General features: G+C 38.9%; 1 protein-coding gene across 8 annotated transcripts in view; it reads left to right on the forward strand.

Annotated features, from left to right (window-relative positions):
• The window catches only part of CCSER1 (coiled-coil serine rich protein 1), a 1029451-nt gene that overhangs the window by 162268 nt on the left and 841503 nt on the right, over positions 1-25680 (forward strand). For all 8 annotated transcript variants that reach the window (XM_067557175.1, XM_067557176.1, XM_067557179.1 and 5 more), the window contains exon 4: positions 4799-4892. In XM_067557175.1, coding sequence (XP_067413276.1) covers positions 4799-4892 — 94 coding nt within the window. The remainder of the gene's footprint in view (positions 1-4798; positions 4893-25680) is intronic.

Here is a 25680-nt window from a genome sequence, read left to right on the forward strand (position 1 = left end):
GAATTCTACATTTGTCAGCACAAGGAAAATGAATAGTAATTATGAGGAAGGCATGCCAGCAGCCATCTGAGTTAAACATTTAACATTCAGGTAAAGGGAACAAGATGTTCTGTTTCAGGTAATTGTAATGGTTACATGATATTTATTTTCCTTCCATATAATACCTATTCTTCATTAAGTGAAGGTTTCTGCACTCCTCTGTTGTCACTTAAAACCCTTAGGTTCTGTAAATGTAAATACAATATTAACAATGGGCTTCTGATCTCAGCTGATCAAGTAGGCTGATATTTGTGGTTCCTGAGAAGGAGGACTAGTATAGGGAGAGGGACGCAGAAGTCCTTGTACTATAAGTACAATGTTTCTAGAAGATAATGCTTAATAGAGTTTAAAGGACTTGATTTGCATGTAAAGATAATGTCTTGTGCTGGGAATGAGAGGAGCAATATCTGTGGAGAAAGAGTACTGTGAATGATTAAAAGTAACATAAACAGTGAAATAAGTATGGCAGACCCATCATATCTGGCCCTGGCACTCTTACTGAAGGAATATCTGGAGTCACAGAAACCATCCTCAAACCACTCACCGCACAAATGGCCAGATTCTTCCAGGACACGACAGACTTCCTCCAGAGACTCTGCAACACTGACATCCTCCCTCAGAACACCTCCTTTGCCACCAACATCCCTCACAATGATGGCATTGCTGCCAGCCTCAAATATTTACAAGATAATGGACATCCTTCTGATACACACCACAAACACATAACCAAACTGATCTATTTCATCCTCACTCATAACAATTTTATGTGCAACCACAAACGTTCTGTTCAAACCATGGGAACAGCTATGGGTACTAGGATGGCTCCCCCATATCTCTTCATGGGCCACCTGGAAGAAAAGTTTCTGGACAAATGTATCCAAAACCAATGGTATACATGAGATACAACAATGATATTTTCATCCTCTGGACAGATGACCTAAACTTCCTAATAGATTTCCACCACAACTTCACCAACCACTACCCTTTCATTAAACTCTCTCTGGAACACTCCCACACTATCATCAACTTCCTTGCTGGCAATCATCTTCAATAATGAAACTTTACAGACTGCTATATACAAGAAACCCCTGGATCACCACACTTCACAGATCCAGTAACCACCCCAAACACATCAAAAAATCTGTTATCTACAGACGGGCATTCAGATACCACAGAACATGCAGAACCACAGAATTCTAGGATCTACACCTTAAGCAACTTAAAACCACCTTCACCAGACAAAGACACTCCACCAGAGCAAAAGATCGTATCATGGAATGGGCCACCCAAATGTCCTGACAGAACCTGATTCAATACAGAAATAAACCCCCCTCCAATCACACACCCCTAGTTGTCACCTACTACTCTGCACTGGAACTCATACAGGGTATCATCAAACAATTAGAACACATATTTAATGGGGACCCTATACTGAAAGAAATCTGTCCTGAACCCCTTCTCTGGCCTTCAAACAACCCCCGAAACTCCCCACAGACCCGGACACACCAATTCCAAGCAGCACCAGACCCTGCCGGAACAACAGATGCAAAACTTGTGGACATATCTCCATTGCGATGATGATTAATAACCCCCACAACACACCTTTCAAGATCCCTGGGTCCTACACATGCATATCATAATATGTTGTGTACCTCCTCCAGTGCACTAAATGCCCCAATAACAATGGTGAGAAACAAGACAATCACCGTGCTCTTGAATGAACTAGCACAACTAAACGATAAAATACAAAAATCCCATGTCACCTGTGGATGAAAACTTTTCTCAAAACTATTGCTCTATATCTGACCTCTGTTCTCATCCTTGAAACCAGCAAAACATCTTCAAAAGATGAGCCTGGAAACTTAAATTCATAATTTTGCTAGATGCTACAAATCAGTGACTGAATAGTCACACTGGATTTATGGCTTATTACATCAATCTATAATCCACTACCTCGTCTGCCCCAGCTTCTTTTTTCCTTTCCCCCACTGTGACTGGTGAGGTGTTCATGGGTTACTTCACCTTGAATGATCGCTTGAAACATGTGTTAGCTACTTACACTAATCTGTTCCACCTTGTATTTATCTGTGACACTCTGAGTGCATTTTCCAGACCTGAAGAAGAGCTCTGTGTAAGCTCGAAAGCATATCTCCCTCACTAGCAGAGGTTGGTCTAATGAGAGAGATTACCTCACCCATGTTGCATCTCTAATGATCTGCTTTGAAAGTCTTCAAGTACCTTTGCCAATGTCCTGTGTGTATGAATTTCTGTGTATTCATTTTACTCTGTCTATTATACAGTACGTTGATCTCTTCTGTATGACATTTAGCCTTATAAATGAGCTGGTGCCTTAGAGTAATAATGTGACATTCCTAAGGAAAATAGGGCCTGAACCAAAGCCTATTGAAGTCAGTATGAGTCTATCCATTGACTTCACTGGGCTATGGATTGTGCCCATATTGAAAATACATGGGGCCCAGTACTGCAATGCTTCAGAGACCAGCCCAGCTGCTGTTGACCACAGTCTGAGCATGGACTAAAAAAGCACTGCAGAATTGGGCCTTATTACGTTGTCTGTTGTAAATTCACTTCTATAGCACTTCTTGCGAGAATATGTATGTTGTCTTCATTTAAAAGAATGTATTATCAACTGTAAAAACAAATAACTGAATGATATGGTTCCAGAGGGGTAGCCGTGTTAGTCTGTATACAGCAAAGACAACGAGAGTTCTGTGGCACTTTAAAGACTAACAAATTTAATATTTGCAGACACAAGTTGGCTTTATCCTAGCTATAGCTAATGTAACAGTGCCTGGAGCTGAGCATATACTAGGTCTTCTCCTCCACCACCACCACCCCCCCACCCTCAGCGCCCACCCACCACCTGCAAGATTAAATACATAAAGACAAAATACAAGATTATTCGTTGCAGAGTTTCAGGTGATTCTGGTATGGGATGGCTAATTTAAACAATTTGCCTCTAACATTAGTATTCCACAGTTGCGTGATGTGGAGTATGGGAATGGCAGAGTAACAAACATGGCAAACTGTTGCCTTCCAGCTGGAATCCACCCAAGTGAATATGAAGTGTCTGCTATTTGCTGACTATACCACCAGCATGTTCATTTTGCCTCTTTCTAAATAGTACAGACACATTGTGGAGACTTTCTATTCATGCATGTGGATGTCCATTCAGGACTAGATCCAGAGTCCTTTTATCTTCTGAGAAACTGGTTCTTGAGTTGAATGTGGAGATTGGTGTTGAGGGCAAAAGCATAATGCCAAAAGATTGTGCTATTGTTTTTTAGTTCGCAAATTTGGTTTTCACCTTGATGACTTCCAAAAGTGTTGTGTCTCACAAACCCCGAGTACCCAGTTGTAGCTGAAACATATGACCAAAATAAATAAGAAAATCTCGAAAGAAAACAATAACTAAGAGAAATGAAGTAACCAAATCACAGGGCCTGACTTTGTCAGCTGATGTTTGCCCACCCACAAAAATATTTACCAGTTTTGTGAGTGGATTGGTTCTTCATAAATTCCCTGTTTATCCTAAGTTTCCCAATATTTATATCTTCTATGAATAGGACAATAAATCTATACGTATTGATTGTTTGTGTGCAAATCAAAGGATGTACAAATCATCCTAATTTAAAATTTGAGACAAAACAAATATTGGCAATTTTATATTTAAAATTTTTAAAACTATGATTATTTTGTTTTTTATGCTATACCTTTAATCCTGATGAGACACAAAAATATTCCTGTGAGAAGACATTACAAAAATGAAAATCAGAATTTTACAGATAGCAGTAGTCACATTTTTTATTTGAAGATAAGGACACATGATCCTGTTAGAAGAGTGCCAGAGGAAAGTGGCAAATACATTTTTACTTAAGTTATTAGTTCATTTATTTTTTTATCTCGCCCAGGGCAGCCATAAGGGGCAATTTTTATTCCGCTAAACCAGGGACATATTTTAATATTTTTACTCCAGGCATAGCTCTGTTAATGTCTTGTAGATCACTTATGGAGTAAGGTACATGAGTACAGGTGACAGAATCTGGCTCTCTGGATTTAAATGAGAGCAGAATTTGCCCTGTTATATTTATCCAGCCTGTGGGCCAGATTCTGATCCGCTTACTCATGCTGAATAGCCCACAAATAGCCCTGCTGATGTCAATAGGATTGTTTAAGTAAAGTGCATGTGGAAGGATTCAGCATGTAGAGTGGTATCAAAATCTGGTCATCCATGATTGTATGAGGGTATGTCTACACTGCTGGCTCTGCGGCAATCAATGCAGACTTTCTCAGTCAATCATAGATGGACTCTCTGGTCAATGCCGGTAATCTACTTTCCTGAAAGGAGAAAGGCTGAGTTGGCGGGAGGGCACCTCCTATCAACACAGTGCCGTGAAGATACTGCGGTACGCAATAAGCATTACGTAGCTTGTGTATCTCTTGTGGCAGTGTAGACCAGGCTTCAGTGTGCCTAATCATAAAGGGAAAAAAGCTAGCATAAGTCACTACACATTCTGCATTATACTTCATTTCTCAGTTTCACCATTGCTTCAACTTAAAAGTGAAGGTGTTTTGAAGTTGTACACAGTATTTCAGAGACTATTAATTCAAAGAGCTTTCCTGTTGTTAATTTTTTAATCTAGCTGTTAACCTATCACCTAGGACTGATAGCTCCTGATACCTTGGTCCAATGTTGGTGACTGATCTTTCTAAGTGCTTGCTTTGCTTTCATATACAGGATGTTCTGAATAACTTGGGTTCCTGTGAGTTGGATGAAGATGACCTCATGCTTGACTTGGAATTCCTAGAAGAGCAGCATCACCATCATTCTGGTAAGCCATACAATTTTGGATATTTATGTAATGTAACAAAGGAAAAATATAAGTGTACTTACTTAGAAGTAATAAAGATTTTTTTTGTGCGGGGTGTGTGGGGGGGTGGAGAGGATTATGCATTTAGAAGTTTAATGGTTCTAATAGCCTTTGGCAATTGGCATGAAGGATATCATGTTCTTTACACTTCAGTTGCTGAGTCCTTGCTTAACACCATTTGAGATGCTGTCATTGGAGATCAAGCCTTTTTACTATGGATCACTTCATGTGGCCAATTATCAGACTGAGGCAATTTTTACAAATGCAGAAGAATCCCAATTACATAGCATCAAGGACAAATGCATTTGGTTTTCCAGATGGTTAAAATGACTAGTGCCTACTGGGGAGCAACCAAAAGGCCATTACAGATATTAGGGAGCTCCTGTTTTGTGTGTGTTAGAATATGCCTCAGCATGGAGCTTTACCCTTTTTCATACTTTTTCAATTAATGCTTACTAATACAGGTACAAAGAACATGAACTTCTCTCACTTCTTGTTCTTATTATGTGTGATTTGATCTTCTCTTTTACTTAAAGTACTGTGTAATCTAAATTAATTCCAGATGACTTGTAACTGGAGTCAACTCAGATTGTTTTCAGAGCCGTGTTATAACAGGAATAAATGAGGTCTTGATATATACTGGCCTCTCACAGAGAAGAATTTAGCATTCACTGAGCTTTGAGATTGTCATTTAGGTCCAATTTTTAAAGATATTAATGAGTTGCTGTGCTCAGCATTGCGTGACTGTTTAAGGAGTCTGTCTCATTTTCAAAAGTAATTTAGGCACTAAAAAGACAATCTTCTGAAGTGCCTAAATCCTTTTTAAAAATGAGACTTAGGCACCTAAATCAGTTAGGTATTGCACTGCTGAGCACAGGAACACTTAAATCTCTTTAGAAATATGGGCCTTAAGGCTTAATTCAAAACTGATTGAAAACTGTGGACAGTTCCATGGACTTCCCAGGGCTTTGGATCAGGCCCATAACGCATATGAGATTTAGTTCTTGCAACAAGTAGAGCTATATTTTTGTAGCTGTTCATGACACGCTATCTGACCTAGTACCATTAAAATTGGTTGAGCTGTGTTCACATGGCAACATTTTTCTGAAACACAGTTAAAATGCTGCTAATGCATCGGTGCATTCTGGGGAAAGACTGAGTAGCAAATTAACAATCATACAGACTGGTTACAGGAACTCTCTGTGAATAGGTGTTGGTTGAATATGGCCTATCACCTTAACTCTAAATGTTAAAATAACAAACATTACCTTTTAACACTGCAAGAAATCAGAACAATTACCTTTTTATTCCTTCCCTGCACTCACTGTATTAAATTCCTATACATTAAAGCTCACTAAAATGTCAGTAACCAGTAGACCATATTTATTCTCTTGTGAAATTGTCAAGTTATTGTCAACTTCAGTTGAAATTCTGAAAATGCAAACTCTGATCCTAAAAAATGCTGCTTTTCCAGCTTGAAATAGTCAGACTAGCAGTGTTTTTTCTTTTACTGTTATGAATTTTGAAGCTTTGAGCCACAATGGTCAGCTGAGATTATTCTAGAATTTCTGTTGACCGATCCATGAGTTTTATTCAAATTAATAGTTACAAGATAAGAGGCATTACGAGTAGGAATTGGTCTTTTTAAAAATACAGATTATTACGTGCAATTTGTTAAACATAAAAGTAGTTTGATATTTAAAATAAGGCCCTAGTACTATTGTAGTTTGTAATTTTTGGATGTCTTCTTAGAATCATCCCAAAATGTTAGAATCCAGATGTTGTAGAGATTGTTTGATTCATTAGGGGTGTAGTACCTCAGTGAGAATTTGATTAATGTGCCTTATTATTTTGCAAGTGGAACTTCTGATTCAATTACATCTCATCAAAAGTATGAGGTATGCACCACAGTGAGTCATGTATGAATGAGCATATTCTTAAAAAAAATTAAACTTTCTTGTGAGCATTTCCCTGCACTGTAATGCTCTCTCTGTAATGTAAAAGTTTCTCTTGGAATCAATCTCCCTGTTACAAAGTTACCCCCGTCAGGACAGAAGGTCTACACCTAGCCAGTCCTGATTACAGAATGAGTCACTCGTGGGGCAGGGATGAAGGTCATAGTTCTGTATGGAGCAGCAGGAGGCTGCAATGAAGGGGGAAAGCTCAGAAAATTATAGCGAGACTGTAGACAGTGTGAAGGGCTCCTGTTGAGAATATCCAGAGACCATGGGTGTTGGGAATGAGAAGAACCCAGAGACCAGTGGTGAAACCTGGATGGAGTTTGGGCCTAGAAGTTTAGGGGCCTAGAGGTCAGTGCCAGAAGATTTAGCTACAGATAGGAAGAGTGGGGAACATGGGCTGTGAGAAAAAGAAAAAGAGCTCTGGCTGTCAGAGAAGATACCAGAACTAAGTATGGACTTTGTGTGTGATGGACTTTATTTTGGGACCCAGAGGACCGTTAAGAGCTATTTCTGTTAGTAAACTGGCCCCATGCACGGATGGTGTTAACCAGAGAGAAGCTCATGTTCAGTTGTTAAGGGAGAGGGGAAACAGAAGCAGTGTGCCACAGAGGTCCCTCTGGCCACAAGGGGATGCTCAGGAGTCGGCCCAACCTTGTTATGCTCCGCCTGGGGAGTACGCAGTTGGTATTTTTGGTATTTCCAGCTCCATCTCACAGGAACCCAAGTGCAGCTGTAGCATATAACTGATTTTAAATATGGTGCCTAGTACTGAGGACATCAGACAATAGAATGTTGTAGAAAGAATCACCGTGTAGAAGCTAGATAAAATATTTGTTGCAATAAAAATAGTCAGAATGGTTTATATGTCTGATTGCAGGGGAGAATTGCTTTTTTTAAGGCAAAAACAAACAGTAAAATTACCAGTACTCACTGTGGATCCAGTATTCCAATGTACATTTCTTAGTAACAGTCTTAATGCCATATTTGGATTCTCGGACCCAGATCCTGGAGAAGGTTTTGTGTTTGCAGTTCCTTACTCTCAACTGACTATTATGATTCTGTTCAGGTATTAAGGTCCACATTTGGAACTCTTTTTGCAGGATCAGGCCTTTAGATGCTTATTTGTAAATGGGCATTGTCTAAACCTGAAAATTATGGTGGATAACTATTCAAACATAAGCTAATGTTTAAACCTCAGGTAAATTCAGAGCTTGATCCTACATCAGATATGTGATGCAAATCAACACATAGTTTTGAAAATCAGGCTACGCTTACATGCGACTAAGTGCATAAGCTTATCTTCCATAATTCAGTGAAGCAGGCTACACAGAAGAGAAGGAGGATCAAGCCCTTTGGTTTAAAAGGGCTATCACCCCATCTCCACCCCATAAACTTTAGACTTTATGGGAAGATTGTGTAAACTTGTTTTAAACAGTCACATAATGCAAAAAACATATTCAGAGCAATAACAATACCCCCTTACTTTTCATATAACCTCCATTAGAAAAACAAATTCCAACATAACAGCACTGGTTCCTTTTCTATGTAGTATTTCTTGTTTATGAAGGATAGAAGATAAAAGTTCTTTTAAAAATATAAAATACCCCGATTATTTTTAATAGCTGACACCATGCACATCCAGAAAAATTACTATTTCCAATCTGAAGTTCTTACAAAAAAAATTTAAAGCTCTCTCATGACTTTAAATTATTTGTATACATTGCATGTGACTAGAACCATGATCATGTCTAAACTGAGCTGCTTATAAAAAATTGAAGGGCCCCAATCATTTTACTTTTTTAAATTGCAGAAGCCTGGGAATGTTAATCAATTTTATTGTTTAAAAGACAAAAAGGGGGAGAAGTTCTGCAGATTTAAATAAAAATGTACAGAAGGTACTCATTTAAAACCACCAGAGAATAGTTTCAAAAGTATTTAAATCTGGAAGCGAGTCACAGTTTAACACAGAAGTCTGAAACCTATGGACTAGTATCAGATGGAACCTGTCAAAAACCTATGCCAAAACGTTCAGACATGGGTACCTAAATGTAGCTACCCAAATTCATTTCTAGGTGCTTAATTTGAAGCTGCAAGTGCTCAGCACTTCTGAAAACGGTACTTAAATATGGATTTAAGTTGCTGCCTTTAAGCAGCCAAGTTTGAACATTTTTGGTCAGATCCTCGGCTGATGTAAACTGTTGTAACTGGTCTAAATCAGTGAAACGGTGCCAGTTTATACTAGCTGAGGATCTGGTCCTTTGATCTTTTCTTCCAAATACATTTTTTAAAAGAATTTAACACCTTCCAGTTAACTAACTAAGATACGTTTTGTGTTTAGAGATGGTGCCTATAAGATAATTTATGCTGCTTCATTAGTTTATTATTAGTTTAGTTCATTACTTGCCTGCTGCAGCTGAGAATCAAATTCCATGGGTCAGTGCATGAGCTGATTGCTGCAGGGGTCAGGAAGGGTTCTCTTTCTTAGTAGTAATAGAAATAGAAATAATATTTAGCACTTATGATGTTAGATAGTTAGCTAATAGGGGAAGTGAGCTTCACCATCATAGAGCACTAAATATACTGTTAACTGGCAGAATGTAGGAAACCAGCCTTGATGGATCACTGATCCAACTGGTACACTGTGGTGAGCCTGTAGTGCATATATTCTTAAAAAGTTAGTCACAGTTAGTAGAGACCTGTAAGGTGGCATGACAGCTCTAGAAGCCAAAATCAACATCATTATGGTAGTGGTCACCATTCTTGAAAGTACAGTATAGAAACTGTTTACACAGACCAGAGAAGGCACTTTTTTAATGGGCTGGGTGAGATTACGTGGCATCTCCTCCCCCACCCCCCATTAACTGTTCCCCATGAAGTACATTGTCTTTTAGGCTGCCCAGGCTTAAATATCTTTGAAATTGCTATTAAAAGTTTGTAATAATATATTAGAATTACTGTTTCTAGCCCTATTAATTCACAAGATGTGTTCTAAACTAGACTAAAACATGTTCCCTCTACTGAAGAGTTTATGATCCAAGATTGACAAGAGAAGCAAAGATAAGATAAGGAACAATGGATTTAGGTTTTATTTTTTTGTTAATAGGGTTTTTTGGTATGTGCTATATATAGATATATTATGACTGCAAGGGATTAGAGATACCAATTTACAATGTACTAGTATTTATGTTCAGATATGGCACTGACTTTTTTTTTTTTTTTAATTCTCCTCTCTGTGTGAAAAATAATAAGAATAAAGAGATCTATTTTTTGGTTTAAAGTTTAACAATCTGGTGCTATGGCTATTTAATACTGCAAATAATGAGAAGGCAAAATAAAATATCAGTGAAATAATTAGGGCCCCTGGGTTATCCTACTATCGCATGCTCATGCTAGATATAGGTAGTTTTTATTTTGTGCGCATTAGTAGGATCAGAAATGTAGTGTTTTGGGCTGTAGCATTGTAATCATAATGCAGACATTGGTTTCTCCTTAAGAGCCAGATCATTAAAAAAATTGAATATTATATGAGGTTTGTGAATTCTCTAGGGCAGGATAGACTATAGTTTATGCTTTTCATATGGATAAAAGACTTAATTATTTTAGAATGGTAAATTAAAATGGTCATACCAGACTCTGATTTCTTACACTTCTTTGAATAAGATATTCAAATTCACAATTAGCAACACATGTAACAAGAACAATCCAGTGTAGTTGTTTGCATTGTTTTAGAAAGTGAAAGTTGTGTTAGATGGGCTTACAGAGTTTGTGAAAGCCTATCAGGCCTTAGGCCAATATCTGTTGGTACACAGCCAGATGAAAATGTTGGTGTAATAGCTCAGTGATGTCAATTAGGAATTAATTAGGTAGTTGCAAAATTATTTTGAATTTGATGAACAAGCAGTGTGGAAATTCTGCAGTGAATTAGGAGCTCCTCCTGTGCCTATTAATTAAAGGTAATAATTTTCGTGATTAATTTTTAATGGGGAATAACACAACAGAGATGAGACGGAACCCCATTGGTTTTGAATATAGAACCAGCCCTCAAACAAGGATAAATATAAAGAACACCTGCTGGGTAGTGTAGCCTATAAAGATAATGCTCGACTGTGTTTATAAAGAAATGTGCTGAAATATAAGTAGGCCGAAAAATATATTTCCTAAAAATAGGCTTGACAATTGTCAAGTGATGCCTGGTAAAATATGAGTAAAGTGAAGTAAAACAATTCAGAGGCAAGATGCAGATAAGTTAGGATATAAACCCCAGGTCAAGTTCTAAAAATGTTTTGGTCCTAACTAGTTTTTACAAGTGTTTCAGACAAAATGTTAATATTTTGGAAAATGCTAACTATATTGATAATTATTTGCATTTAAGCAGATATAAGAGAAAGATGAGTTTAATGTTAAACAGGTAGTGAGAAAGTAGAAAATACTTAATTATTGTAAATGATTGATTTAATGCTAATTAATTGAGGGACATTATTATAATTGATTATTAAAAGATTAGTACGCTGATTTTAGGTAGTTGCACTCATCCACCATCAAGGTACTGCTACAGAAAGGATTATACCTACTCTCTTCATTCAGGGATTGATCACCCCCAAAGACATTATTTAAACTTAGAATGTGAGTATAAATGCAGTAATGGCTGCTTGCTTAACTAATATTAAATAAAATTTTTAGTTTTATCATTCGTGTCATTCACAGTCCTCCATTCAATTAAGTGATCTGTAACTGCCCTGGAGACTGGAATATTAAAGAATTCCATTTGGTTTTATTTCTTATTTTAAATTCCTAATTGCGAACACATAAAACAAAGGTTACAGTAGCGAAAGTACAGATGGGGGCAGGAAAGGTCAGGAGTGGGTATAAGACAAAATTGTATTTGTTTGAGACAGGAAGACAGGGACTTCAAACGGCATAGGAATAAAAATACTTGCTTCTAAATATGATACATATTCAAAAAAAGTCATGGAGAGGAAAAATAGGAGCTTGCTCTGTTTGTAGGCCGTGCTGCATATTACAGTTCTAGAAGAGTGATGGCCAGATCCTTAGCTAGTGTAAATGGGCATAGCTCCATTGAAGTCAAAAGTTATGCAGTTACACCAATTGAGGAACTGGCCCTAATTGTGGGAGAATACAAGGTATCTTTGGGTGTTCCAAACCTCAGGCAAATTGAGGTAGGACATATTGTAAATTAGGCTGTGGGAGAAGAGCCAAGGTCTAGAGCAGCAGTGACTTTGACAAAGGTGGGCTGTGGCTGTGTTTGCATGCTCTTTCATTTTGAAAGAAAATGTACCAAATGGAAGTCTTGCAGGAGGAGACTGAAACTTTTATAGGATAAAATAATGGTCATCAGCATATAACTATGGGAATTCTTAAGAAGCTTAGGGAGAAGTTGTATTTGGGTGTCTGATGAGGTGCTTGATGGATAACTTCCTTTCAGTTCAGGAAACCATTAAATGAGAGTTTGTTTTTCCATACAAAATGGGGAAGAAAAGTTCTTTCATGTATAAAATTTGGGAACCAAGACTGATCAGATCAGACAAGTGATAATCTGTTGGGAATTATTTGAGCTCACTTGTGGTTTTTAATTCCAAATGTATCGGTTTTTGGTTGTTGGTTCTGTCTGTTTTTGCATAGCATATGTAGGCTTACTTGATTTTCAATGGGAATTGGGCAACTAAACCCCTTTTTGTGCCTTTGAAGATCTCCTCCCGTCACCATAGAGATTTGCATACATGACACATCAGAATTAAACATGAGCAGCATAAATTTAGTTTTATTGTTGAGATTCCCACATCCACATTTAGATGTACAAGTTTCAGAACAAAATAAAACCCATGACATTAAATTAACAAAGAATACCATGAAACTGCTACTAATCAGATGCTCACATTAATTATCATTCAGAACAATGGCGTCCTGGTCCAAGACTAAGGATCCTACTGCTACAGTAATACAAATAATAATGAGCATGAAATAAATTGAACATGTGACCTTGCTGCATGTATGTCATAATACAGATAGCCTAGCAAAAACTGAAAAGAAAAAAGGAACTGTGGAACCATTATTCTTATTTATTCTTGTTACTTTATGCAACAGTTTAAATACTTGTTCTTCAACAAGAGAGCCTCTTGTTATAAAGACAGAACAGTACAATTAGTTAAATTCAGAGTAAACCAGTTTCAGGCTTTACAATCTATTATTTAACTTTCCATATAGTTTGGAAGCATGAGATGTTTTGTAAACTGTGATTTGTGATTACATGAGTCTCTCCAAAAGCTGGAAAAGGCTAGAAACTAAGGTTTTTCAAATCTCCTGAACATCATTTTACTGGAGCTGGACATTTTCCCCTGAAGCCTCATATAATGAATCTGACACAGTAAGAAAATAACTTAAACCCTTCAGTGAAAGAAATAATAGTTGTCATTCTCTAAACTGTTTTAACTATGATCTACAGCTTCTTAAAGAACACCAGACACCCAGGAAAGGAATCTTGTGGGCTTTTTAGTGAAAGAGTAGATAGTGTTGCAGATGCTAAATGATGCTCTCTAACTGTATATTTATGTTTGGTGGAAATGCTGTTACGAGACTCGAAGCATCGATTAATGGAAATGTAAAAAACCTTACAAAGCTAGCACCGCATCTGCGGTACTTTTAAGATAGTGTTGTGTGGGAGTGAAATTGAATGGAGGTGAGAGACTGGAATCTTACAGAAAAAAGGTTATATCTTCAGTAACGTTTAAGTAAGTACAATAACATATATACCTTTGTAAGTACTTTAATAAAACAAAGAGTGAAAAAATCTCTATTCTTTGTTCAGTGGCTTATATAAAATGAACTGGGTACATTCAGTCTAGTTCCCAATTGACAGTAGTCCATATCCCAAAACTACCACCAGTTTGACATTATCCTGGAATTCTTGTTGACTGTCTCAGCTGAGAAGCTGAGTAATGAATGTGTATAGAGACTGAACTACAAGAGAGATGGAGAGTCCACACCTTACAGATACTTCCATTACGTCAAACTTTAAGCACATATGAGATGGTGTAGAGAAATTTTCCCTGCCATTACACGTGCTGTATCTGTTCTCTGGGGAAAGAGAGGACTTGAGTTTTTGAGCTTGCTATTTCAGCAAGCAGTATATTCTAGGGTGTTTTTTTTTTAAATTTATTTTAAAGGAGGAAGGAGAATTAAAATATTGAGCCTGGCCTAGTGTTTCAAATGTGGGTGTAAGTTAGCCTCCCAAGTAACTGATTTGACTTTCAGAGGTGCTGATCATGTGCAAATCCCATTATCTTCATTGGTAATGATTGTGTGCTCAGCACCTCTGAAAATCAGACCAATTATTTAGACATCAAACACTATTTTTTGCTTAATAAACAGACTACAAGGCAGAAAAGTACAGTCCAGGGTCCTGAGAGAATACAACAAAGGAGAAGCATTTGCTGTGGTTCTCCTGGACTAATTAGAAACAAAACATGTCTCAATACAAAATTGCATGCCTTCTCACAATTCTGTGGTGAGATTTTGATACATCTGCTTAACTAATGCTGGTATCATCACTGTCACTTACTAAAAGAACTAATAAAGAAATTAAATTAAGCAAGTGCTTTCTTGCTTCCTTCTGGGGAGGTCTAGAATATACACTCATATAAATAATAGAGCAAAAGAAAAACACAATGAGATGAAACATCATTTCCAAGTGTGTCCTGGGGCACGGAAAAAAGAAGCAATCATGAACATCCCCATTGTTACGACAAATTAAGACATACCCATACTAATTTAAAACAATTGCATCCAGTTTTCAATTTTGTGGACAATAAAGTTTTAATAGGATGCCAGGTGCTACTTTTTTGTGTCTTTCCCATCTTGAGGATTTACATGGTCTGAGATGGTCCTTTAGTCAAAGGGGAAATGCTCTGAGTACTTAATCGGACTCTGAAGAGCCTGCTTTTGGGTCTCAATTCCTTCCTAGCATAACCAGAGAAGTCAAGGTGAACAAAGAATTATCACCAGGAACCTACGTTTGTTCTGCAGATCAGTCAGTTTCAGTTCATGATAAAACAATTACCCTTGCTGTGCTGCTGCTACAGTCCTCCTGACAGATTTGGCCAGAACTTTGCTATGCTTGGAAAGTGTGGGTCGGTGGTTACGTGTGACACTTTGAGGTAAGCTTATCATCCTCCCCTTTTTTTTAACCACCAATGTTAGGAGCTGATGAGAAGGATAGTCCAGTGGGTAGGGCACTGGCCTAAGGCTGGGGAGACCTTGGTCAATTCCGTTCTCTGCTGCAAACTTCTTCTGTGATATTAGACAAGTCATTTATTTGGTGTGTGCCTCAGTTACCCAGCTGTAAATTGAGATAGTAGTACTTCCCTACCTCACAGTGGTCTTTCACTAAAGATTGTGAGGCACTCAGATACTACAGTAATGGGCAACATATAAGTGCCTTAGGCTGATTGTCATCTTCCAGAGATTCATTTAGATTTTATGGTTTTTCATTATGAGCTAGTGGACCAAATTCTTCAACATCATCTTTAAAAAAAAAAAAAAAAAACCCAGGCAAACATCCCACCCCTCCCCACACATTTTATCAGAGGAAAAATATTCATCCTCTAGAATACTCACCTGTTAGGGACTAAGAATAAATATCTTCTTATTAAATCTCTTAGATTGTGCCTTTACACAGAGGGCCAAATCCTGCAGTCTTTACTGACAAAAAGCTCCTGAGACTGTATCACATTTGAAGCTGGTTGTGGTTGCAGGAGGTATCAGTTGCCTTCCACAGTGTCATATCTGTGCCTGGATCTTGTGGAGGGTCATGTGGTTAGAGGAGGGCTTGATGTCTTCCCTCTGAATCTCTAAGGTGCTGCTGTAAGGTCTCCTGCATAGCCACTCTATGCCATAATTAAATCACCCCCAACAGGAAGCGGTAGCTATGTCAGCAGGAGAGTGTCTCCCACCAGCATATTGCTGTCCTCACCAGTGCTTCTGTCGGTGTAACTTACGTTGGTGAGGGGGTGTTTTCACACCCCTGACTGACAAACATTTTACTGACAAATGTGCTAGTGAAGACATAGCCTTAGGAATCTGCCAGCTAATTAATACAGCTGGAGCCTGTGTTAATTTTCTGCTGCTCCCCTGCATGCTGTAGGACTCTCTTTTGATGAGGAATTCTAGGGGAAGTGGCAAGCTGGGGAGTTGGCAGCATGGCTCTGTTTGGAGCCTCCAAGTGGATAGAGAGGTGAAAGGCACCTAGATGTAGTGCAGAGGTACAGGGCCTCTGAGTGGTTGGTGTTGGTCTCTGACAGATTCCCAAGGATGTGCATACATTTGAGGTCTGAACTCCCCTTGTCTTCTCTGTGTGTATGTGCTGAAGGAGCAAACATCTTTCCTTTGAAATTGAACAATCTGGGATAATGTACAGTATGTATGGTAACTTCACTCTTTGTTCCCTCCTTCTATACGTACTGTGGGTTGGTTGTCTGGCCCACAGTGAATAATAACATGATTTCTCATTCCTCAGTCCCAATTCTGAGCCTTCTTCCACGCAGCCATTTATGCATGGAACAGCCTTCTAATTAATACATGTCAAACCTTCTCTGTTTCTCACCACTCAAATTACTTTTGAAAACCCAGTCTGTTGGGTGAAGCCTATCAGTGATAATATTAACTTGTCTTTCCTAGCTTGCTGAACTGTAGCCTTTCTATTTTTGTCAAACTGTAAAGTCTTCAGGATAGAAATTGTGTTTATTATTCAGCCCGTTTGCTTGCAGTAAAGCACTGTGTATAAAATATGCAGTGCAATAAAATATGTATCTATGCATATTCCACCTTCTGTTCCTTTTAATGGAACAAAATATCTACCAGGTTGATACTCAAATCATAATGAGCCATTGATTAGTCTGTGAAAATTTGGTTGCCAGGATACACTTTTTTCCCCAAAAACTTACATTGATGAATGAGTTTCTTATTAATTCTGTGATTCTTTCTGTGTGGGAAGTGTTTTCTTACTCCCCACAAGCAGTGTCCATGTTTACTTTGTAAATATTTGAACTCTTTGTACAAAACAAGTATAATGTACAAAAATGAAAAACAAGATGCCATGTTCTGCAGGCAATTTCTTGAAGGTGGAGGAGAAGATCCAGAATGTAATGGTGAGAAACATAGTGTGGAGTCAATTCACAGATAGAAATGAGGGAAATCATAAACAGTTGTGAAGATGGGGAGTAAATATGATACATTGACAATACAAATGTGTTTGAAGCAGTAGCAAGCCAGGGTCAAATGGCAGAATTAGCCACAATAGGTCCATATCTTCGACATAAGCAATTCTACTTGGCCTGGAATTCCTCTCACATGCTTATTGTTTTATGCCATAACTCCCCCAAAGGATTTCATCTAAAATATATTCCTCAGAATCAGTGACAGGTTTCCAAGTTGCATCATGATTGTAAGTGCTACTGTTGAATCTGTGGTTAAGAAGGAACACCGCAGAATTGCTAGGAAAGTGGTGGTAGCGTGGATAACTCAGTGCTTGCTCTACCCCTCTGTTCGCTGTGGACCACCAGGGTTGAACATATCTCAGTTCCTTCAAACAATATTGATTCACTTTTAGAAAAAAGGAATAAATTGGTCTCTGTTCAAACTGTAAAGAAGCCAGTGAGACCCTAGGGACTGAGAGTGAAAATATTATCACTGATGAAGTACTGTTTATTACATTTTTGTTGCTTGTTGAAAGCTAAGACAATAAGATTAACTTGTTGGGCGTGTTCCCAATTTGGCTATTTTTTTTCTAAAACTAATTTTTTGTTATAAAAAATAAATTTATTTCCAAAATATAATCATTTGGTAGTTGCAATGCAGACAGTAAATAAAATGGAAATACAGTTCTGTTTTAATAGCAATTTTTCTATTCTTGTTTTTCTCCAAAACTGTTAATTTCACAGAATACTTTTGACAGTCTCTATATTTCTAATATATTTTCTCCCATGAATAAAATATGGAACATCTCTGAGTCTTAATTTCAATGTTTTTTTCCTCTAGTCATTAAGGTCTTTTTGTTTTGTTGTTTTTTTGAGGGGAGGTTGTGGGAGGCAGAGGCTTCAGGGGCATGCATGTTATTGCATGCATGCCCCATCTTAGTCTACAAGGTTTGGCTGCCTGCTTGGGGCAAGGTAGCCTTGGAGACTATATCTAAACAATCAAGTCACAAAGTAGCACCTCAGGGTTCAGCTGTCTGCACTGTTAAACAAATAGAAGGGAAAAAAACCCCTTCAAATGCATGCGCTTAGTTGCGCGCCTCGGTTGAAGTCTGAGGAGCTGCTTGTCTGTCCCAATCTCACCAAGCTTTGCTGAGCAAAAGCAGGCAAGTCTGCTTACCTGGTCTGCTGTTTCTTGATTGCTCAGTATTTCCTCCTGGTATTTCTAGGCCTTTGGAGGACTGTCTTGTTGGTCGCCCTGTCTTAGTGGATTTTCCTTGGGCAGGGAGTGTAAGGCACTGATGCCTCCCGCAGGGGGCAGAGAAAGCCTTATAGACCCAGGCAGAGAGGGATACTCAGAAAAAGATAAATTGCTTTAAAATGTTGAATTAGAAGAGAACACTTTTACTCACTGTAAATTACATTACTGGGCTAGATGAGTCATTTTTCATGCTTCTTAACCATTTGTGATGCAATGTATGAATCCCACATTGGCAGTGACAAGGTGACGGGGGGCCAGAGAGCCCAGTTAGCCTATTCTGTGGCACTTGGAGGGGCAACAGGTAATGAAGGATTAGACCCCGCTTGACAGAACCAAACTGGGTGGTTTCCATAAAGGAATGACTGTAGGAGAGGACTGAGAGTTGCAGCAGGGAATTTATCCCCTTGGACTGGCCCTGAAGGGAGGGGGTAGCAGGAGTGAAGGGGTTCCAGGTGGCTCCAAGAGAAGCTGGTTGTTACCTTGCAGAAATTCCCCAGCAACAGACTGGGAGAAACCTGCCTGAGGAGTCAGGCTTCCACAGGGAGAGAGCCAGAGAGTACAGCTTGGTGAAAGACATCTGCAAGCCAAGCAGGCAGGAGATAGGGAGCAGCTTGGGGAAGCAGCATGGGATCTTAGGAAGCAATTCTTAGCTCCCTAAACACAGGGTCTCTGGAGCAGAGAGTTGGCCTGACTTTCTCCCCCCTCTCTCCCACCTGTCCACAAGCCCTTGAGCAAAGAGGGGCAAGGACTATCAAGCTCCAGGTTGGAGCTGAAGACCTAGCCAAAGGGCCTTCATTAGACATTTGGTTCTGTTTGAACTTCTGTTGTTACCCTGGAAGGAGGAGATAAGTGACCTGGCTGAAGGTCTGAGTCACAGAAAGAAACAGGCCACAGAGTGGCCTGAGTGGCTGTTGACAGGGGGCAGACAGCGAGACAGAAGAGCAGCTATGCCACACTCAGCCAAAGGGGCCATATCTTCCTCTTGTGGCCCTTACTTGAGTCAGAGGATCTATTCCCGAATAGTCTATGATCGTGAGTAAAAGCAAAGCTAGTATTTTAGTTAGGTCATGTAGCATTTTTTAAAAATACAGCATTTTCTTAATCATCTCTGTCACGTGTATTTAGCATCTCTCCTCTCCCACTCCTGTACTAGCCATTTTTCTGTGCTTTCCTAGAATACATGATAACTTATAATTTTTTAGCTATTCTGATTACAATAAATGATTTATTTTTAAGGTTGGGTATGTCATAGAAGTTTCATGCTGAAACTGATGCTCTGGCTCTTAGTTCAGTTCTGGACCTAAGCCTAGCTGCTGGTTTTATTTTAAAACAATTTTGGTGTGATAGGTTGCATGACTCCTTCCCAATCCATTTTCCTGCCCCAGGGTCAGTATGAGACACTATAGGATGCCATCAGACTGGATGTCCTCATCCTTCAGTTTGTTTTTCATTTACATTTACCAGTTAATTAAAGGATGCATTTCTGTAGTTGTAGAGCAAAGATAGTGAGTCTCTTTTTCTTTTACATTTAAAAGCACTTTAGGCCCTTATTCTTGTCTCACTGATAGCAATGGGAGTTTTGCCATTGACTTCGCTAGGGTCAATATGAGACCCTTACATTGTTAAATTCATAGGATGTAAGGGAAGTTGTAAGATTTTTCTGAAGCATTCCTTTTTAATCATGATGTTTCTGCTCTTTGTTTCTTGCCAAAAGTGTAACCAATACATATAACCAAGTCAAATATTCTGGTGTACCAAATGCCAAAGGCAAATAGTGACTGGACCTTTCACTTCAATTTTAGGGGCAATAATTTTATAATTTGTGAAGTTGTTTGCAATTGACAAAATAATAATACAAAAATCACTCTGACATAAAGATGTATCTGGAAACTGAACCACTGTACATACATTCCCTTCTTGCCTTACTTCAATCCCTACCGTTTTGCTTTTCCTCGCTGTATTTCTCAGTACCTGCCTTCTCTGTTGTATTGACTCTTTCAGATTTCTGCTGAACTGGCCTCCTCTTCCCACTGTGTCTTCTCTTTCTCTGTAGTACTTTCCCAACACTAGTTGTGAGGATCTCATTCTACAAGGTGTATATTGTACTTCTACTCAGTTCTGGGAGACCTGCGAGTACCCAGAGTCTTCTGGAACTTCCAAATTACACCAGTTTACCCCAGCTGAAGATACGTCTCTATATTTCTTTAGCACATAACTGAAATTTGATTTTTCATCAGTGTTTGGGTCACTTTTGTTTACTGTTATATAAATTCTGTTCTGTTCAGTGCAGAACTTGTCCCTGTGACTATTTTCAAAGCTGAGTCTAGATTTGAATGTATCTTAGGCCTTTACCAGTTGATAGGTTTGTGTGTGTTGATGGGACTGTTAAGTGCTCCTTCTTTGCTGGATAAATGTATTATGTGCTATTGAGGTCCTACTTAACATTTAAAAAGACAATCCCTTTCTGCAAGGAAATGTGTACATTGTTCTGTTCTTCTAGTCTAGTACTTTTTGCAGGTAATACCGAAAGGGGTACAAATCCCTCAAACACTTAATCATGTGCTTAATTTTAAGCACACAAGTAGTCCCACTGAAGCCAATCAAACTATTAATATGCTGACTAAGAGATTGCAGGATTGGGATCTTATTCTACATTTCTGTGTAGACTTTTCACATTGCAGAACAAGGAAATCCAAAAAGCATGGTATGCAATCAATTTATAAAGAGAAAATAGCTGTGTTTTACAATTGTAAAGCAGCATATGTTGGAATTTAAAAGAACATGTTGCACATATGTTTTATTTTTATCTTGTTCATATATGTCTCCTGCTAAGCTGAAATTTCAAGCTACTCATTTTATATTTGGAAAATGCTATTGATGTTATTTATGTTGTGGTTAGAACTATGTCTGAATGGAGTATTGATAATGGATGTGCTAAGAGGTGAAACTGGTGGCACAGTAGATCACTATAATGCAGCATGGTAAAGAAATGTACAATTCTGAATCCCTGAAATGCCAATAGATTTTATGTTAAAAATTCATACTTTTAAAATATAGTTTGGAGAAACAAAAGATCTTATTAGCTAAATGATTATTTCCTATAATATAAGCTGAATGGTGTAACACCACTATTTAAATCGCATACACCTTCTACACATTAAGGAAACAAAATTCAAATATATGAATAATTTATTGTTTATGCTGCAAAGAAAACTTTAAAAAATGAGAACCATAGCAAAACATATTGTTAATTCAAGTAAGTTAAAATGTCTTAATTTTTTTATGGAGAGCTTCCCACAGAAGTTCAAGCTTCTCCAAGAGTGAGAATCAGTTCATATAGGGGGCATTATTCTTTGCAGAAGCTGCAACCTAAGTTAATAACACACCCTCCCCCCAGTTAGTGAGTGGCACCTGTTTGCTTAATATAAATAGTCTAGACAATTTAGAAATTGGCATTATGAGGAATTTATTCCTAATGAATAATTTTATTATGGCCAAATGTTTGCATAATTTACCTAGTGAAAATCAGTAATTTCAGGAGAGCTTGAATTCAATTACTTAAAGAATCTACTCAAAGAATGTTCATTTAAAATCTCAGCAGGTCTTTTAACCAACTAAGCTTGCTTAAAGAGTGATGCAAGATGGGCTATTCAATAAACAGCAAAAACTTGTGCATGCACATTAGATTCCTTGGTAACTTTCTTTGTATTTTACCTAAGTAAGGTTGGTTCTCTCCTGGGAACACACTGTTTAAATATTCTATATCGAACAGGAGAAACTGTTAGCAAACATAAAGTCAATTATCTTTTTCAATAATCACTATTAAAATCAGTTTCAATCAGCTCAACCCATGTAAGCCTTATGCTGAAGCTTTGTCCTTAGGAGTGACTTAAGGTGAAGACTTCTTGCCTGAGTAGTGCTGGCTGCAGAATTCTTAAGGGATGTTTTGGCCTTTCTTCTAATGAACCATAGGCCACGGTCTCGCAGATCAGTTGCTAAGTCCTAAATTCATTGTCTGCCAAGATGTGTTACACACAAGGGGCTGAATAACAGGGTTTTTTCCCCCCATTTTAAAGAGCTCTTTTGAAGGTGAGTAGTTGAGCATTTCCCTTTTCTGATGAGCCTTTTGTAGATGTCCATCCTTTGAGAAGAGTCTCTTCAAACTGTCTTCTCCCTCCAGGGAAGACATCAACTCAAAACCCCTCTAAAAGAGAGAGCTATTAGTGTGTTAATTGATTTCTCACCCTACATTTGGAATTACCTATAGGCTTTCTTTATATGCAAATATAGAATTAATAAAGATAACAACAGTAATCACACTTAAACATCCAAGAGAAGATACATGGTGAAGTGGATGGTATAAGAACCTAGACAGACAGAATTTGGACAAAAGTGATTAGTTCCTGTCTAGAATATGTAGTGTAGGAGACTTGATGTGCAGGCCAAGAAAGGATCTCATTTCATTTGAGCAGACTACTTTAATTTGTTATGGCAGCTGCTAGATTCAGTTACATTCATTAGAGAAGCATTGTTATGTGAGGAATGATAGTCAGGAATTGCTGAGGTCTAATTGCATCTCTGCTACTATCCCAATGTGCGGTCTAGGGCAAGTTGCTGAAATTCTCCATTCCAACTTTCTTGTAGAATAACAAGCATAAGAGCATCTACCTTTCAGAAGAATGCTAGGTGAATTGGTTAACAGTGCTTTGTGAAGTTGTTATAAAGCAATATACAACTGTCAGCTATTATGATTTGAAAAGAATTATAATAATTGTAGAATTTTCTTCCTTTCATATTCTTTCATAAACTCTATATGTGTAAGACATTTCCCTGCACTCAGTAAGTGGAATCTATATGAACACCAGAATGAATTTGTTTGGGCAGAGTCTGTCTGGAGGAAGAAATACATTAAGGCCTTATCTAAGGGCTGGTCTACACTAGAGTTTTCACGAGCAAAGTCAGCTTTTTTTTTTTTAGCAAAACAGGTCTGGTGTATGTACTGCAATTCTCTGTCCCCTCCTCCTGCCCCTGACAAAAGTGTCCTATTTTTAAAACAAAAATAAAACCATCTCTACGAGAAGCATAGAGCTTTTTTTTTCCCAGCAAAGTTTAAGCAACAAAGCGTCAGAGTAGGCACTGCCCTGGGTTATATTGCTGTAAATGGCCTCCAGCTGTATCCCACCATGCCCATTATGACTGCTCTGGTCAGCAGTTTGAACTCCGCTGCCCTGCAGCCATCCACCCCTCCCCTTTCAAAGCCCCAGAAAGTTTTGAAATTACTCACCATGGAGAGCTGACACACAGCAAGTCATGTCGCTTCCCCAGCAGCCAACGCACTCCTGCCTGTACTACAGGGGAAGGGTGAAAAATTCCCGATGCGCTGTGCAGAGGCTGGGGCTGATGTCAGGATGTCTTCCTCCCCCCACTGGTGTACTGGTCTTTGCTGAGCTGGAGCGTGGGGACAGGACACTGTTGTGCAAAATCAAGCACTCGGGACTTTTTCAAGGGGAAAAGGCAGTATGCCGCATTTATTGACAGAAACTAAAGTAATAACTAACTTAAACCTACACACACACACACACACACACACACACACACACACACACACACACACACACACACACACACACACACACACACACACACACACACACACACACACACACACACACACACACACACACACACATTCACGCGCCCAAACATACCAGAAAGCGTTCTATAGTTATATATAGCTACCAGTCCTGATTGTGGCTTGAGATCGTAGCTAGGGTCCGTTGCTGGAGTTCGTGGCTCGTGGCAGCTACCTGGCCAGGGAAGCTGGGCACGAGGAGAGCAGGGTCCTTGTCGGGCGCGCACCGACGCTCTTCTTTAGATGATGTGTAGAACGCTGTTTTTCCCCCAAAGCCTTGAAATCTCACCCAGTCTTTTATAGGTTTTTCAGTTCTGCTGTGTCACGTCGCTTCTCTGTGACCCTTGATTGCTGGTACAATAGCAGACGTGACTTTCAGCTTGTTCTTTGATGTCTTGATTAAGTTTGATTAAGTTTTTCTGGGGTGGATCCTTCTTTGCTTTTTGGAGCTATGTTCACACTCTTCAGCCTAGGATGGACTTCACACTTCATCAGGACAACTTCATCAGGACAAGCTGGCAGTTTGGGTCTGACTCACACACACATACACCCTCCATTCATACCTTGTTCAGATAACTATCTTATTCATCTAAAGGTTTAGAAAGGGTTTGACACAAGATGGAGTACATAGGGTCAAAATGGGGTTTTTACACAAGATGGAGTACATAGGGTCAAAATGGGGTTTTACATTCACAATATGGAGTATGACTGAGAGAAGTTCAAATGTTACATGATATCAATAATAACCATATAGAGGTTGACACAAATAAGGGTATGAATTAAAAGATATGAATTAATCTACAGGGTTACAATTACAATTTTATTCCTACAACACTAGTTGTCTGTGCAGCAGCTTCTGCCTCAGGATTGGTTGCTTCCAGTTGCTGCTGTCTGAACTTAGAGACAGCATGTGGACACAGTCACTGTCCCCCAACACACACAGTGTCTGTCTATCTGTCTCTTTCTCTTTCAAACACACACACACTCTCTCACTCCCTGTCACCCACACTCCCTCCCCCCCACTTCTGTGGGCTTCTTGCATTTGTGTTCAGCAATGTCAGTTTGGCTGACAGGGCAGTTGAAAAGTGGCTGTCAAACTAGTAGGATGCCCATGGAACTATAGGATTCAGAAACCTTCATCATGCGACACTATGCCTGCCCCATGAGGCATTGCAAACCCTTCCCGAAGCACCCTGCATGCAGTTGCACAGTGAGATAGCTAGCCACAGTGTGTCGATCCAAGAGCTGGTAGTGTGAATGCACTCCACTGGCACAAGGAGCATAATGAGGACATGCAACATTGGTTTAATTACAGCAGTGGCTGTATGCCAGCATAACTTCTGTTTACAAAAGTATATTGTAGGCAAGGCCTAAACTAACACTTATGCTGGCACAACTTTTGTCGCTCAAGGGTATGAAAAAAATCGCCCTGAGCAACATAAATTTTGGTAGCATAAGTGCTTGTGTGAACAGCGTTATGTTGGCAGGAGACACTCTCCTGCTGATATAGCTACTGCTGCTCGTTTAGGTGGTTTTATTATGTTGGTGGAAGAGCTCTCTCCCATCGACATAATGCGGCTACTGAGTGACACACCCCTGAGTGACAAAAGTTTTGCTGGCATAAGTGCTAGTGTAGACAAGGCATACGTCAATGTCCTTTGGACGGTCAATGATAGATATTATGAACTGT

This window comes from Emydura macquarii, unplaced genomic scaffold (assembly GCF_026122565.2).
Source record: "Emydura macquarii macquarii isolate MOO-44397 ecotype Brisbane River unplaced genomic scaffold, CSIRO-AGI_Emac_v2 contig_1790, whole genome shotgun sequence".
Classification (NCBI taxonomy): Eukaryota; Metazoa; Chordata; order Testudines; family Chelidae; genus Emydura; species Emydura macquarii.